This window comes from Dreissena polymorpha, chromosome 6, assembly GCF_020536995.1.
Source record: "Dreissena polymorpha isolate Duluth1 chromosome 6, UMN_Dpol_1.0, whole genome shotgun sequence".
NCBI classification, from domain to species: Eukaryota; Metazoa; Mollusca; class Bivalvia; order Myida; family Dreissenidae; genus Dreissena; species Dreissena polymorpha.
In genome coordinates, this window is record NC_068360.1 from 48522310 (window position 1) to 48535603 (window position 13294).

The following is a 13294-nucleotide window of genomic DNA, read 5'->3' on the forward strand; positions in this document are numbered from 1 at the left end:
ACGGTTTCTTGTTCACAGAGTTATGGCCCTTTGAAATTTTCTATAAACTGTACATATAGTGAATTCTTGTCCGGGCTATTTCTCCCCAACTACTTACTGGAATTCAATGAAGCTTTATGGGAAGCTTAACTACCTTGAGAAGATGCGCATGTAATTTGTGGGTTCTGGTTAGATGATTTATTGAGAGAGTCATGGCCCTTTGAAATTTTTAAGTTGCTAAACCATCTACCGTATTATTTTGTCCAAAGTTATGCCCCTCAAGACGTTTCCTTTTATCTGAATATATAGTGCAATATTGTGACAAAAAAAAACTTTAGGGAGCATCACCCCTCTCCGACGGTTTCTTGTCTTTCTTTAATTTAATTCGTTTTGTGATCCCCCAATTTTTTTTTGGGGGGAGCATACAGTCGCCGCTTCGTCTGTCTGTGTGTCCGTCCGTCCGTGCACAATTTTTGTCTGGGCTATTTCTCAGCAATTAATGACCGGAATTCAATTAAACTTTATGGGAAGCTTCACTACCAAGAGGAGATGTGCATATTATCAGCCAGTTCTGGTCGGATGATTTTTCACAGAGTTATGGCCCTTTGAAATTTTCCATTGTACATATAGTGCAATTCTTGTCCCCCCAACTACTAGACGTTTCCTTTTATCCGAATATAAAGTGCAATATTGTGACAAAAAAAAACATTGGGGAGCATCACCCGTCTCTGACGGTTTCTTGTTTTTTACTGGAGCTGTTTAGTTCCAATGTTTACATTTATCCTTTTAAAACATTAAATGACAATCTTGAATACATGCCAAAATCTGTGAAAAGGTCCCTTTTACCCATAACCACTTAGATAATATCTATATTATGTATTTTGACACATTTGTTGTCCCTTTGAAAGTTAAATTAATTAAAGACCATTCTTTCTAGATTCAAGATTTTAAGGCTTCATAATTCCGACCCTAATAGATACTGATGAGCAGCAAACAGTATAAAACCTTAACAGACTGTGAGTTACTGTTAATAGCCATTTTTACATTGCTGAGTGTGAAAGGGTTGATACAATTTAGGTCACTGGTTTGAACCCTGTAAAATGTGTTTATTTATTTTTTTGTCAACAATTCTATTCTTGATTATGTACTTAAGCTATTTAAGTTCGAATGTTTCAATCAATTTAATGTATTCTTTGACAAACTACAGCCATGGCCAAAACCATGCAGTCAACTTAGCGCCTTTTTGTTATTGCTGTCAGCTTAGGTTTCTTTCATAGTTTGTAATTTTAATTTATTGAGTCTGTATTCTATTGTGCAAAATTGTTGAGTAACACATTTATAAACCATGATAATAACAATATTTTGTGGCTTGATAAGAATGATGCAAACCCTTGAAGCCATCCTCATGTTGGTGGTCATACGCCGGACATCACCCTCTTAAGACGCAAAGTGGTTCGTGCGAACATTTCCTGTGCGACGTAACATCAACTAGAACATTTTGAAATCATCAATTATGGTCTTGTTGTATATTGTTTTGCCTCAATATGAGTCATTGTTGGTATGACTGGATTATGAATACAAAATAGTTATGGTAATGCTTTGATTGGAATTTTTCTTTATGCTTGCTTTGAGCAAATACAAATGTTGAGGATCTAATTCATGGGTGCTGTGTTCTGAGAAAAACAATTGTTGTAAGAATTGTGAATTATTGTTCAAAAACAATTGATCCAAGAACAAAGTCATTGTATGATATTTGTTGTTAAAATAATACACAGTTAAGAAATGAGTTAAATCAAACACTATTATAGTGAAAATGTTGCTTGTCTTGGAGAGAAAAAAAGAATTAGCTTTAAAATGAGGTCCTTGTAATACATTTTATACTCAATAATATAATATAATAATACTTATAATATATAAACACACAAATTAAAGAAAAAAGTGATAATTCAACAGAACAACAGTGTCATAAAATCATTAAAACATAAAGAAAATATTATGAAACATTAAAAAAACAGATGAAATGAGATAAAGCAAATACACAATTTAAATAATGGATATCAAACGAAGATTTCTGTTCACCTCGCACAACAGGTCATATTCACTGAAAGAACGAAAGAGTTGTGCACCAAAGGAAAATCGGGAAAATGTGTCGGCTGGGATTTATAGATCATCATCGTGCAGTCCAAGAAAACTTGAAAGACATAACACTTGGAAGGATGGTATCAGTTGTTATGCCAATTTCAGGTATTTAATTATTAAAACTATAACAATTATTGTCTTTATTATTCTAATCAAAATGCCAAAAAGTATGGTCCGTTTAGCACTTAGAACTCTAATATGTCATACATGCCAAACGTCCCAGATTGTCAGGGATTGTCCCGGAAATGAAGAATGTGTCCCGCAGTTCTGAAATCCAAATGTCCCTGATTTTACAAAATCCATATATACATGTACCTTATCTAAGGCTTAACTGCACCTTGAATTTGTGTTGCCACTAATCCGCAGCATCTCCATGGCAATGGCTACCCGAGTAGGTGATACGCTACGTGTCAAAATCGATCAACAAACACAGAGACGTAGATAGTTCTCTGATTAACAGGGGTCCTGATATCATATTGATTGTCTCCCGTTCGCAGTCAAACCCAAAAGGCGGCATTGTTTAATGTGTTTGTTAATTGGCTTTTATATACTACGTTACAATTTCCCTCTACAAAAGGAAAAGGAGTTGTTCACACATCTGAAGATTCGTGCGGTTGTGAATTAGTCATGCGTGAATAACTCCGTGTCAATATCAATCTACAGTTTCAGTGGCTTTGTAATACCAAGCACACTAATTGGTCCGTATTGTGTACTCCTCCAAGATAAAATTGTGGACAGTTAATTCGGAGACTTTTGATGAAAACATGTATGTTGTCCTCGTTGAAATTGTGCATTACATGCATAATTCAGTTATATCAAAACATGTACTCTTACGCAAGATTAAATAAAATAAAAACACAAACAATGTGTATCTTTATCGTCTTTAAGATAATTAATTAGTGAAACAATTACTGTAACGTATACTAATTAAACAAAATGCAAATTGCCTATTTGGTGGATATATCATACGAATTTACGTTGCTAGGCGCACCTGCCGCTTACATCATTTCAACAAGAGGGCGTACTTTGAAGAAAATAAATTGTGACTTGTCAAACATGGCAAATAAAGATCGAACGATGGAGATCATACACTTAGAAAAGATTAATCAAATGCCTGTGATAATTAACGATGCATAACATCGTTTTATATGCTAACAGCATATTTATTAGTAATGTACTCAATTTACGATGTAAAAAAAAATGCGTACCAAAATTGCCTCTATGTCTATATATATCGCTATATGTATTCATATCCCGGAAAATTGAGCTCAATGTCCCAGAATTGGTTTGAAAATTTATGGCATGTATGTCCATGGGTCAGGTTAGTTTGACTCTCTTACTCAAGAATGAATCATAATTATTGCCAAAAATGATTAAAAACAAACATAAAACATCAGACATATAATTTCAGTAATGTAATACCATCTCTCTAGTACGTACTTTTGTTCCCATTTGATTTCTATACCAATTTTATGATGATACAAGTTTCACAAACTGCATATATTTATGATTTCTAGGATGTTTATTGTTGTGATCCTTCTTTGCCCAAATATGCTAGGCTTCTTGGGATTGGAGGTACTGGGTAACAAAACTTAAGTATAGTTAACCCTTACCCACTCAGAGCCAAAGCGAGTAACTCGCAGTCTGTTCAGGTTTTATGCTGTTTGCTGCTCATCAGTATGTAAGGTTTGGAGATGAAGCCTTAACAACTAAAATCTAGTTATATATAACTTTCTAAGGCACTACAAATGCGTGAAAATACGTATCTAAGTGGGAAAGGGTTAACTCTTCCAGTGCTGGAACCGAATTTTGAAGGCCTTTGCAAACAGTTTGGATCCAGATGAGACGCCACAGAACGTGGCATCTCATCAGGATCCAAACTGTTTGCTATTCTGATAGTATTCTTTGAAAAAAATCAAAGAAAATGCTAATTTTAAAAAATTCAGCAGACAACATTTTTGCAGGCGACAAATTTCCCAGCATGCAAAGGGTTAATAATTGATGAGATGTCTCATTGGTTCTGTGTTCAATGCTGCATAGACATTCAACCAATGAAATAACATGTCATTGAAACAGATACAAACAAGTGTTTCTTGTTTTGTCATATTTACCAATATAACGCCAAAAGATTATTGGCCCATATTCACCAAACAATTCTTAGACTTACAAATAAAGAAAAGAACCAAGAAAAACATGTCAAGAGTTGAATATATGCAGGATACCACTGCTTATTATGCCATCAAGAAAATATTAACCTACATAAAGAATAACATAGATAGATTTTGTGTGCCAAGTTCAAAAGTAAAGCAATTCTTGAATATGATCAATTTGAAAAATATTCTTTATTATTAAACTTAAGACTAAGACGTATTTGGTGAATATGACCCCAGACTTCCATTAGGAGTAAGTGAAAGAGAATTAAGTGTATGTTCATTCCCATTAGTGATCAAAGCACTGAAGGCACTGAAGTTGTTCGCTCTTTGAATGTTTAAATATCATTCGCATTAGTTATCAGAGCATTAAAGGCAGCGCAGTTGTTTGCTCTTTGAATGTTTAAATATCATTTACAGGAAATGAAGTTTGACCTTTTAAGGATGGCGAATCAATGGGCCATGAAAAATACAAACATCAATTTCATTTTACTTAAATTGTCTTCAAGGTCGAGATTTTTATAACTCTACAGTGGTGAGATTTAGCAAACATCTCAAGGAAGGACAATGACATTTGTAATCGCTCTTTGAATTTAACATGATTTACACAAACTCTTTGTGATTAAAAATATGATGCAAATAAAAGACACCAATTTCCTAATCTGGAGACTTCATGACGCTAATTTTCCCAATTTCAGTTTTTTTCCAGCACATTTTTCCCAATTGGACTGGTTCAAGTACTTTTCTCAATTGGGCAAAAAAACGTTGCTGTTATGCTGATGATGTTGTTTTTGCAATGACAGATAAGCAAATGTTTTTATTGATATCCTGTTTTTTCCTCCTCTTAAAGGACAATATTAAATGACGGGGGGGGGGAGGTGGATCATGAGGATGAGTTCAAATATATCGTATAATACTTCACACAATTACTGCATTCATTAACATTTGAATACAGCCAATTGATTGTTCCTGTGAAATTAACAACAATATCCTGTATCATAGACAGATTACAAAGAATGTGACGTTTGTATGACTGTCGGTCAAGTGTTTGTCTGTCAGCTGGGTCAATGCAAATTCCTAAGGTGCAGCTTATAAGAGTGTACATAGACTAGAAAAGGAAAATTCAAATTGGCAGAAATTTTTGTCTTTTGCATGACTTTTTTATCCCCAGAATACTTAGTTTTTTTGAGTATTTTTGCTTAGACATCTGTTAACAATTCCACTGTTTATTTTTCTTTTAAATGTGTCAAATCAATCTTGTGTTGGGATACTTAAAAAGCGCATTAAACTTAATAAAGATTGATTGTTATTTTTTTCAAAAGAAAAATCAGAAGCATTGTTCTTGTGAGGACACTATTTCATAAAGTTGAGCTTATTATGGTGAATGCCCTTTTTGCCAGTGGGTGATATAATAGAAGATAGAGTTTCGAGTTGCTTTTGAATTAACAACAAGCTTGAGATAGCACCACATATGGTTTCATTTTCAATAAGATGTATAATGCTGACAACTAAATGAAGTTTTATGGTCTACAGTTGATTTTGATAACTAATATATCACATTGATGCTTTATTTGTAGACAGTGTATGTATTGATATTTAATCTTGAGTACCATAATAACACATACATAAACGTTGACAAAGTCCAATTCATATTTCTTTACGTTTTATTTCTGCTTATGAATACAACACAATATTTTCAATTGTTCGAGCAATATTCGAGATAAATTGCGATGACCCACAACAGGCCTTGACCGCAACATCAAGCAATAATGGGCCTTCTATGTTCGGCTGCGCGCTTCAGACTGACTATTTACTAACAAAAAACTAAGTTGATTTAACGTGTGCCATTCTGATTGGCCGTTTGTAAAGTCATGTGTCTGCAACGTAAAGTTTATTTAACGTAAGCAATTCTGATTGGCCGTTTGTAAAGTCATGTGTCTGCAACATAAATATGACGTATGCAACGGACACATGACGAATACATACGGAATTGATCGAAGATTGACACATAAGGTAAGCAAATATTTGTGCCTGGTACTTATTGACGTTTGATTACCCGGTCAGGCTACTGAAGCGTTGATCAAGGTGACTGCCTATTTACATGTAAGATTGTATGAAATTTGGTACAAATTTCAATTATTATATAAATTCAACCATGCTTTAAATGTGCGTTATGTTACCCTTTAACCCGTTTGTATATAGGTATCTACTTAACTCTTAACCACTAATAAACACCAGGAGATGTACTGATCGCCATGGCATAATGGATATGGTGTCTGCCTAGCGACCAGCAGGTCATGGGTTCCATCCCCACTGTGGTAGCGTTCTTAAGAGACTCCCCATAGTACTGGTTCTAGTCCCAGGAAATGGACTCAAGACCGTTTCAAATAAGCCTTGGGCTATAATTCTATGCAATCAAGCTAAAATAAAGAGGTTTAAACTAAACTAATAAACTTATAATGCAAATATTTTTTTCGGCGTGCTGTATTAAGCCAGCTTTTCACCTGACCTGACCTTTGTAAGTGTCCAATAATATTCAAATAAAATTTCCCGCGGCTAGGTACGAATGAATACACTTCATTTATTCCATTGGCTGATTTGAGTATAACACCAAAACATTGGAAACATACTCGGGTCTTTGTAACACTGTGATACTGCATGAAACAATTTTATCTCTAATGAAAAGGCTCAATAGATAGAACAGTTTTACAATCAATTCTCGACATAAATACAGTTTGTGCGTTCACCTTTTATTTTCAAAGAATTACCAGCACAAAAGCGTTTATACTAAAGGCTATGTTCTCATATTTAGTACTTACTTCCATATTCATGTCAACATGTTAACATGTAAAAGTATAAAGAGCAGTGGAAGGGAGGCCTCACTTTAATGCATTGCATTTCAACCCGCGAGGTTTCGGGTCAATTCGCGGCCAGTGTGTGAAAGTCAGAGTTTATATACAGTTCATCACCGGAGTTCGCAGCCAGTAAAATAATCGTTATATAATAAAGACTCTATCCGTGGTGACCTGGAAGTTTCTTTAGAATAGAAATATGTTAAATAAAGATATTCAGCAATATAATTAAGATATGTCAATAATAGATTATTAATGTGTTTTCAACAATACAATGATAAATATTATTTTAGATTAATTTAACAATAATTATTCCACCATACTGACTATTGTATTAAGCATGAGCGCGATGATTCTCGAAACTGTTAATAATCGAAATCATATAGCAATGTCCGACAAACCACTAAAACAGGTTTGTTCGAAGAACGCGCGTATAAATACGGATACTTCTCGTGTGGCCGATTGACTCATATGTTTTAATTTCACTTCCATTCTTCTTTTGGTTTTCTGTTTTGTATCTAAAGGTTTATGACCAGCAATATGTAATAATGTAAAATAAGCCGCGAAAACTCCGCGTAACATCCCTTACTGCGTGTGATGCAGCTGAAAACTGCACAGAAAAAGACATTCGCTATCATTGATCTCATTCATTGAACTATCAACGCCGTTTATCTTTTTTAAAGATATTTTTTGTTAAGGTTACCAACATTTTAAACTCCAATTACTGACAGGAAAAGCATTTCTTGAAAAGGACAACCTTGGAATAATTATTGTGATACTCCATAAATATTCCATGTGTTCATATTTGTTCCAGATGGTTAAATGTTCTTGAAGGGACTACAATTCCAACATGATATTTTATATCTTTGAATAACTGGCAGGCAACACATTTCCTGTTAATGACAACCTTGGAATTGTGATATTGTGATACTCCATAAATAACACATATTGTTAATTTTTGTTCCAGTTGGTTAATTTGTTTAGAAGGGACTTCAATTTGAACATGATATGTATATATCTTTGAATAACTTAATGGCAAAGAACTTCTTGAAAATGACAACCTTGACATTTTGAGCAAATTATCTTCGTAAATAATTCATCTTGTTCATATTTGTTCCTGTTTAAATTTACTTGTAGCGGCTTTAATTTGAACATGAGATGTTATGTCTGGACACTGTTAATGATTGATAATATTTGTGTTTGTCATCCTCGTTTGTCGTCCTTGTAAAGTACTCTGCTACAGTCACAATTTGCGTTTTTGAAATCGTTGAGCTGTCTTCTGCAGACAATTTTAGGAAAATGTGATTTGACATTAGCAGCTTAATATCTTCATGCTTCTAGGAATTTTGGAAGAGGAAAATCTTATTTAATAGGAGTGTTGTTAAACTCATTAGTCTTATTTTCGCATCCTGAAAAATGACGAAAAACAAGGTAGTTGTCTCCTGCGTATTTATTTTGACCGAATTCTGAATTAATTTCCTTTTTCATTCCTTACAGTGTTTTTCAAACATAATCAGATTGGAATATTGTTTATGTCTTGTTTTGTCTGCCTACCAGCAATTTAAGTTTGATTTTATGTTTATTTTTTACTTTTGGTACTACCTTTATTGTATTTGATACAAAGTGGTTTCCAAAATAGAACATTTGAGCATTTTGCTATGAAGTATATGAAGTCATGTTCTTTGATAATTCTTGTATATAGTTTGAGATGTAAATGTTGTTTGATTTGTTGATTGATTTGTTTGTTGGTTGATTGGTTGACATATTGCCAATGTGACTGGTTAACTGGCAGGTTGGTCAGATGGTTTATTGTAATATTGTATCAGCTTCAACAAAGACATATCTTGCCACAGCATTTCAAAATTTAATTAGAATGAAAGATGTCATTAATTTCATTTTAATAAAATTTCACTTGAAACTATTTCACTAAATCTGTTTTGTTCAGTTAAGTCGCAATCGTTTCCCCTTTGAATTATAATTTCTTATAATTACAAAATTCTCTGCCTTTCCTATCTTCTATTTTGAAGAGCTTAGCAGTTCATATGGAAATGTCTTGCAAAGATTGAAAACAGATAGCAGCTTTGTCAAATCGGTTTTAAATTCATCGCAAAGATTTTATTGCTAATACAAAGTGACTCAATGTTTTGGCAGTGGAATTCTCTTGTCTGTAAGATGTATTGATTTTTTTTTCGAAACTTTAAAAACTCACAGTATGAATATGTAAGGAATCAAAATAAATTTGACCATAAGTATATTATTTGATATTATGTACGAAATATACTTCAGGGTATCAATTTTTACAATTATTAGGTTATTTGTAAGATTCCTTCTTATTTTGAACAAGAAATATCTTTAAAAAAGATATACGGCGTTGATTGTGGTCGATGTTTATGAACGATCAAAAGTTATCTCTATGAGATAAAAAGTAGCGGATGCCTTTTTTCTGCGCAGTTCTTAGCTACATCATAAGCAAATCAATTACGGGGTGTTGCGCCAGATTTTGTGTCTTATTTTGCTTTATGTGATATTATTACTCAGATATCTATATTTACAGAATAGAAAAACACAAGAAACATGAAAATAAACGAGTGCATATAGGTCAGCCGACAATACTCGAATCTTATTTAATTGCATAATTATAGTATAGTGAATTATTGTGCTCATGCTTAATAAACTGGTCTAAATGGATAAAAAATTCTAATTAATTTTATCAAAATTGGTCCTTATCATGCAAATGTTGAAACCATATTAAAAATCGATGATTGACATACCACAATAATATCGCCGAATATCTTTATTTAGTATCTTTCTGATCAAAACAGACTTCAAGTGCACAAAGTTTACGAGACGGCGTTTATATAAAGATTTCTGCAACTGACCGCAAACTGACCTTGATACCTTGCGGATTAGAATGCAATGCATTACAGTCACTACGGTATTGTCAGTAAGACCGGTGTTGAATGATCGCAACCCCTTCTGCGAACTCCGGTGATGAACTGTATATAAACTCTGACTTTCACAAATGGCCGCGAATTGACCCGAAACCTCGCGGGTTGAAATGCAATGCAAGTAAGTTCTAAATATGACAACATAGCCTTTAGTATAAACGCTTTTGCGCTGGTAATTCTCTGAAAATAAAAGGTGAACGCACAAACTGTATTTATGTCGAAAATTGATTGTAAAACTGTTCTATCTATTGAGCCTTTTCATTAGAGATAAAATTGTTTCATGCAGTAAAACAGTGTTACAAAGACGCGGATATGTTTCCAATGTTCTGGTGTTATACTCAAATCAGCCAATGGAATAAATGAAGTGTATTCATTCGTACCTAGCCGCGGGAAATTTTATTTTAGTATTATTGGAGACTTACAAAGGTCAAGTCAGGGTGAAAAGCTGGCTTAATACAGCTTACGCCGAAAAATAATTCATCACTTACAAAGAATTTAAAATTGGCTACAAATTATTTGCATTACTAAAGCTTAAAGTCTGTGTATTCATTCTGCCTTTTTCGGCATAGCTGTATTAAGCCAGATTTTCACCTTACCTGACCTTTGTAAGTGTCCAATAAAATTCAAATAAAATTTCCCACGGCTAGATACGAATGAATACACTTCATTTATTCAATTGGCTGATTTGAACATACCACCCGAACATTGGAAACATATCCGCGTCTTTGTAACACTGTTTTACTGCATGAAACAATTTTTATCTCTAATGAAAAGGCTTGATAGATAGAACAGTTTTACACTCAACTCTCGACATCAATGCAGTTTGTGCGTGCACCTTATATTTTCAAAGGATTGCCAGCGCCAGTATCAGGGTCCATTCGTGGCCAGCGAAATAATCATTGCATAATATAGACGCTATCGCGTGAACTAGGTGAATTGTTTGGGTTATCTGGAAGACATGTGGTCAGCAGCAATATATAACTTTCTCGGGTTAACCTTCTCAAAGGGTCAATCTCAGCATGTTATCTCATTAACAGCTACAGACCATTATTGTATTGCTGATAAGGGCTTAAGTCTATCTGACTCAAGAATCTGGCATATACCCTGGACTGTGGAATTTTCTTTAGACCAGAAATATGTTACCGTAATTACTCTATGTTTTCGGACACTCTAAGTTTTCGGACACCTCATTTTTTGGCAAAAATAATTATTTTTCGTGTCTCCTAATTTTCGGACACACGAGTTTTCGTCCATAATTTATGTCTCTAAGTTTTCGGACAATAAATTTTACAGCACTATGTAACCAAATTTTGGTCCTGTTTTCGATATCTAATGACACTTCGATCATGGGGTTTTACAACCAGATTAACATCATTAAACATGGCAGGTGCATGCCTGAGGGCAACGGATCATTACATTTGGGTTATGGGATAAATAACCTTGTATACCGGTATTAAACAATGGTTTCGCCCGATATAATAAGCGTTATGACAATTACCAGGGGTAGTGCCAATTAACAATTCATTTATCTACCGCAGTGGTACTACACATTATCAGTTAAATAACTGTGACAAATACTAAACGCTTCAAAGTGTGATGCACCTTATTGCATGTTTTACGAACAATGAAAGGTGTTAGACAAAACTATCGAAAATTAACAAACAAAGAATTCATAGTTTGCTTGTTTTTATTGTGTTAATTACAGGTTCATACTAGCGAGTATCGGTACATCACATGCTCATCTTTGAACTCGTTGGTCAAAGTACAGCCTTGTAGTAACTTTCTATGAAATAAATTAAGCATTTAAAATTACTTTAAATCCAGTGCAATCATTTATAACTGTTATTTATACTATACGGCATGGTATTTTAAAAGCGCGTGCTATTACCGATAGTCGTTGATACAATTTACGCAATTTTCGGACACTTCAATATTCGACTCTAAGTTTTCGGACATCTGTATTTTGTGAATATTTTTCGTATCTAAGTTTTCGGACACGAAAAACAAAAATTATTTTTAAGTGTCCAAAAACATAGAGTAATTACAATAAATGAAAATATTCAGCAATATAATTATGGTATGTCAATACTAGATTCTTAATGTGTTTTCAACAATACCATGATTAATATTTTTGATTAATTTAACAAGAATTATTCCACCATATTGACTAATGTATTAAGCATGAGCAAGATGATTCTCGATACTGTTAATAATCGACAAACACTAAAACATGTTTGTTCAAAGATTAACGCGCGTATGAAAATTTAAAATATGTACGGATACTTTGCGTGTGGCCGGTTGAATTAATGTTTTAATTTCACTTCCATTCTTCTTTTGGTTTTCTGTTTTGTATCTATAGGTTTATGACCAGGAATATGTAATAATGTAAAATAAGCCGCGAAACTCCGCGTAACATCCCGTACTGCGTGTGATGCAGCTAAGAACTGCACAGAAAAAGACATTCGTTATCTTTGATCTCATTCATTGAACTCTTTACCTTTCACCAAATCCAACCACAATCAACCCTGTAAATATTTTTTAAAGATGTTTCTTGTTTCCATTTAACCAACATCTAACAACATTACACATCATGTCATTCAATGAGGCACAGCATTGTATGGGTGATTTCAACAACAAAAATCAAAGTACTGACAGTACTGGTGTGAGGATGCTTTTGAAGAGGGTGGATATAAAAGCATCAATTAAAGTTTCTCTACATCACCACAATTGTGTTTGTGGGTACGAAAATTTGGGTGCAAAAAAATTTGGGTACGAAAATTTTGGGTATCAAAAAATTATGTAAAAAAACAATTTTGGTAAGAAAAAAATTTGGGTATGAAAAAAAAATTGGGTACAAAAAAAATTGGGGTTACGGGGAAGTAGTACCCGTGTGGAACTTCAGCTAAACTGGGAGGCGGGTAACTTTCTTGATCAAATCTAAAAATAACTACATTTAGGGTTATCCCAGCGTCACAGCGTTTGAAGTGCCACCTCGCAGTTTCGTGTCTGGTTCCTGTCCAGAACCTCTTGATAAATGAAAGAGGACGTGAACCAAGCTGCCTTTACCTTTATCAATGATAATCAGCAAGGGATGCCGGTTGAGAAAATTTAGCTAACTCAATCGAACTTGCTCGGTCTTTTACATAGGTCGGCATTATGAAGAATTTGTTCATGGTATGATAACTTAGACAAGCTGCTTCGCTGAAGCAGCATCGTCAATAAGGTT

The 13294-nt window shown here is 33.9% G+C and overlaps 1 protein-coding gene across 3 annotated transcripts in view; it reads left to right on the forward strand.

The window, feature by feature from the left end:
• LOC127833963 (GTPase-activating Rap/Ran-GAP domain-like protein 3) overlaps nt 1-13294 on the forward strand; it is a 270432-nt gene that overhangs the window by 87588 nt on the left and 169550 nt on the right. Inside the window, exon 1 of one of the 3 annotated variants that reach the window (XM_052359481.1) lies at nt 1535-2223. The exons of the other annotated variants lie outside the window; for them this stretch is intronic. Coding sequence (XP_052215441.1) covers nt 2030-2223 — 194 coding nt within the window. The 5' untranslated portion in view covers nt 1535-2029. Of the gene's footprint in view, nt 1-1534; nt 2224-13294 lie in introns of those variants that run through there. 3 annotated transcript variants of the gene reach the window in all.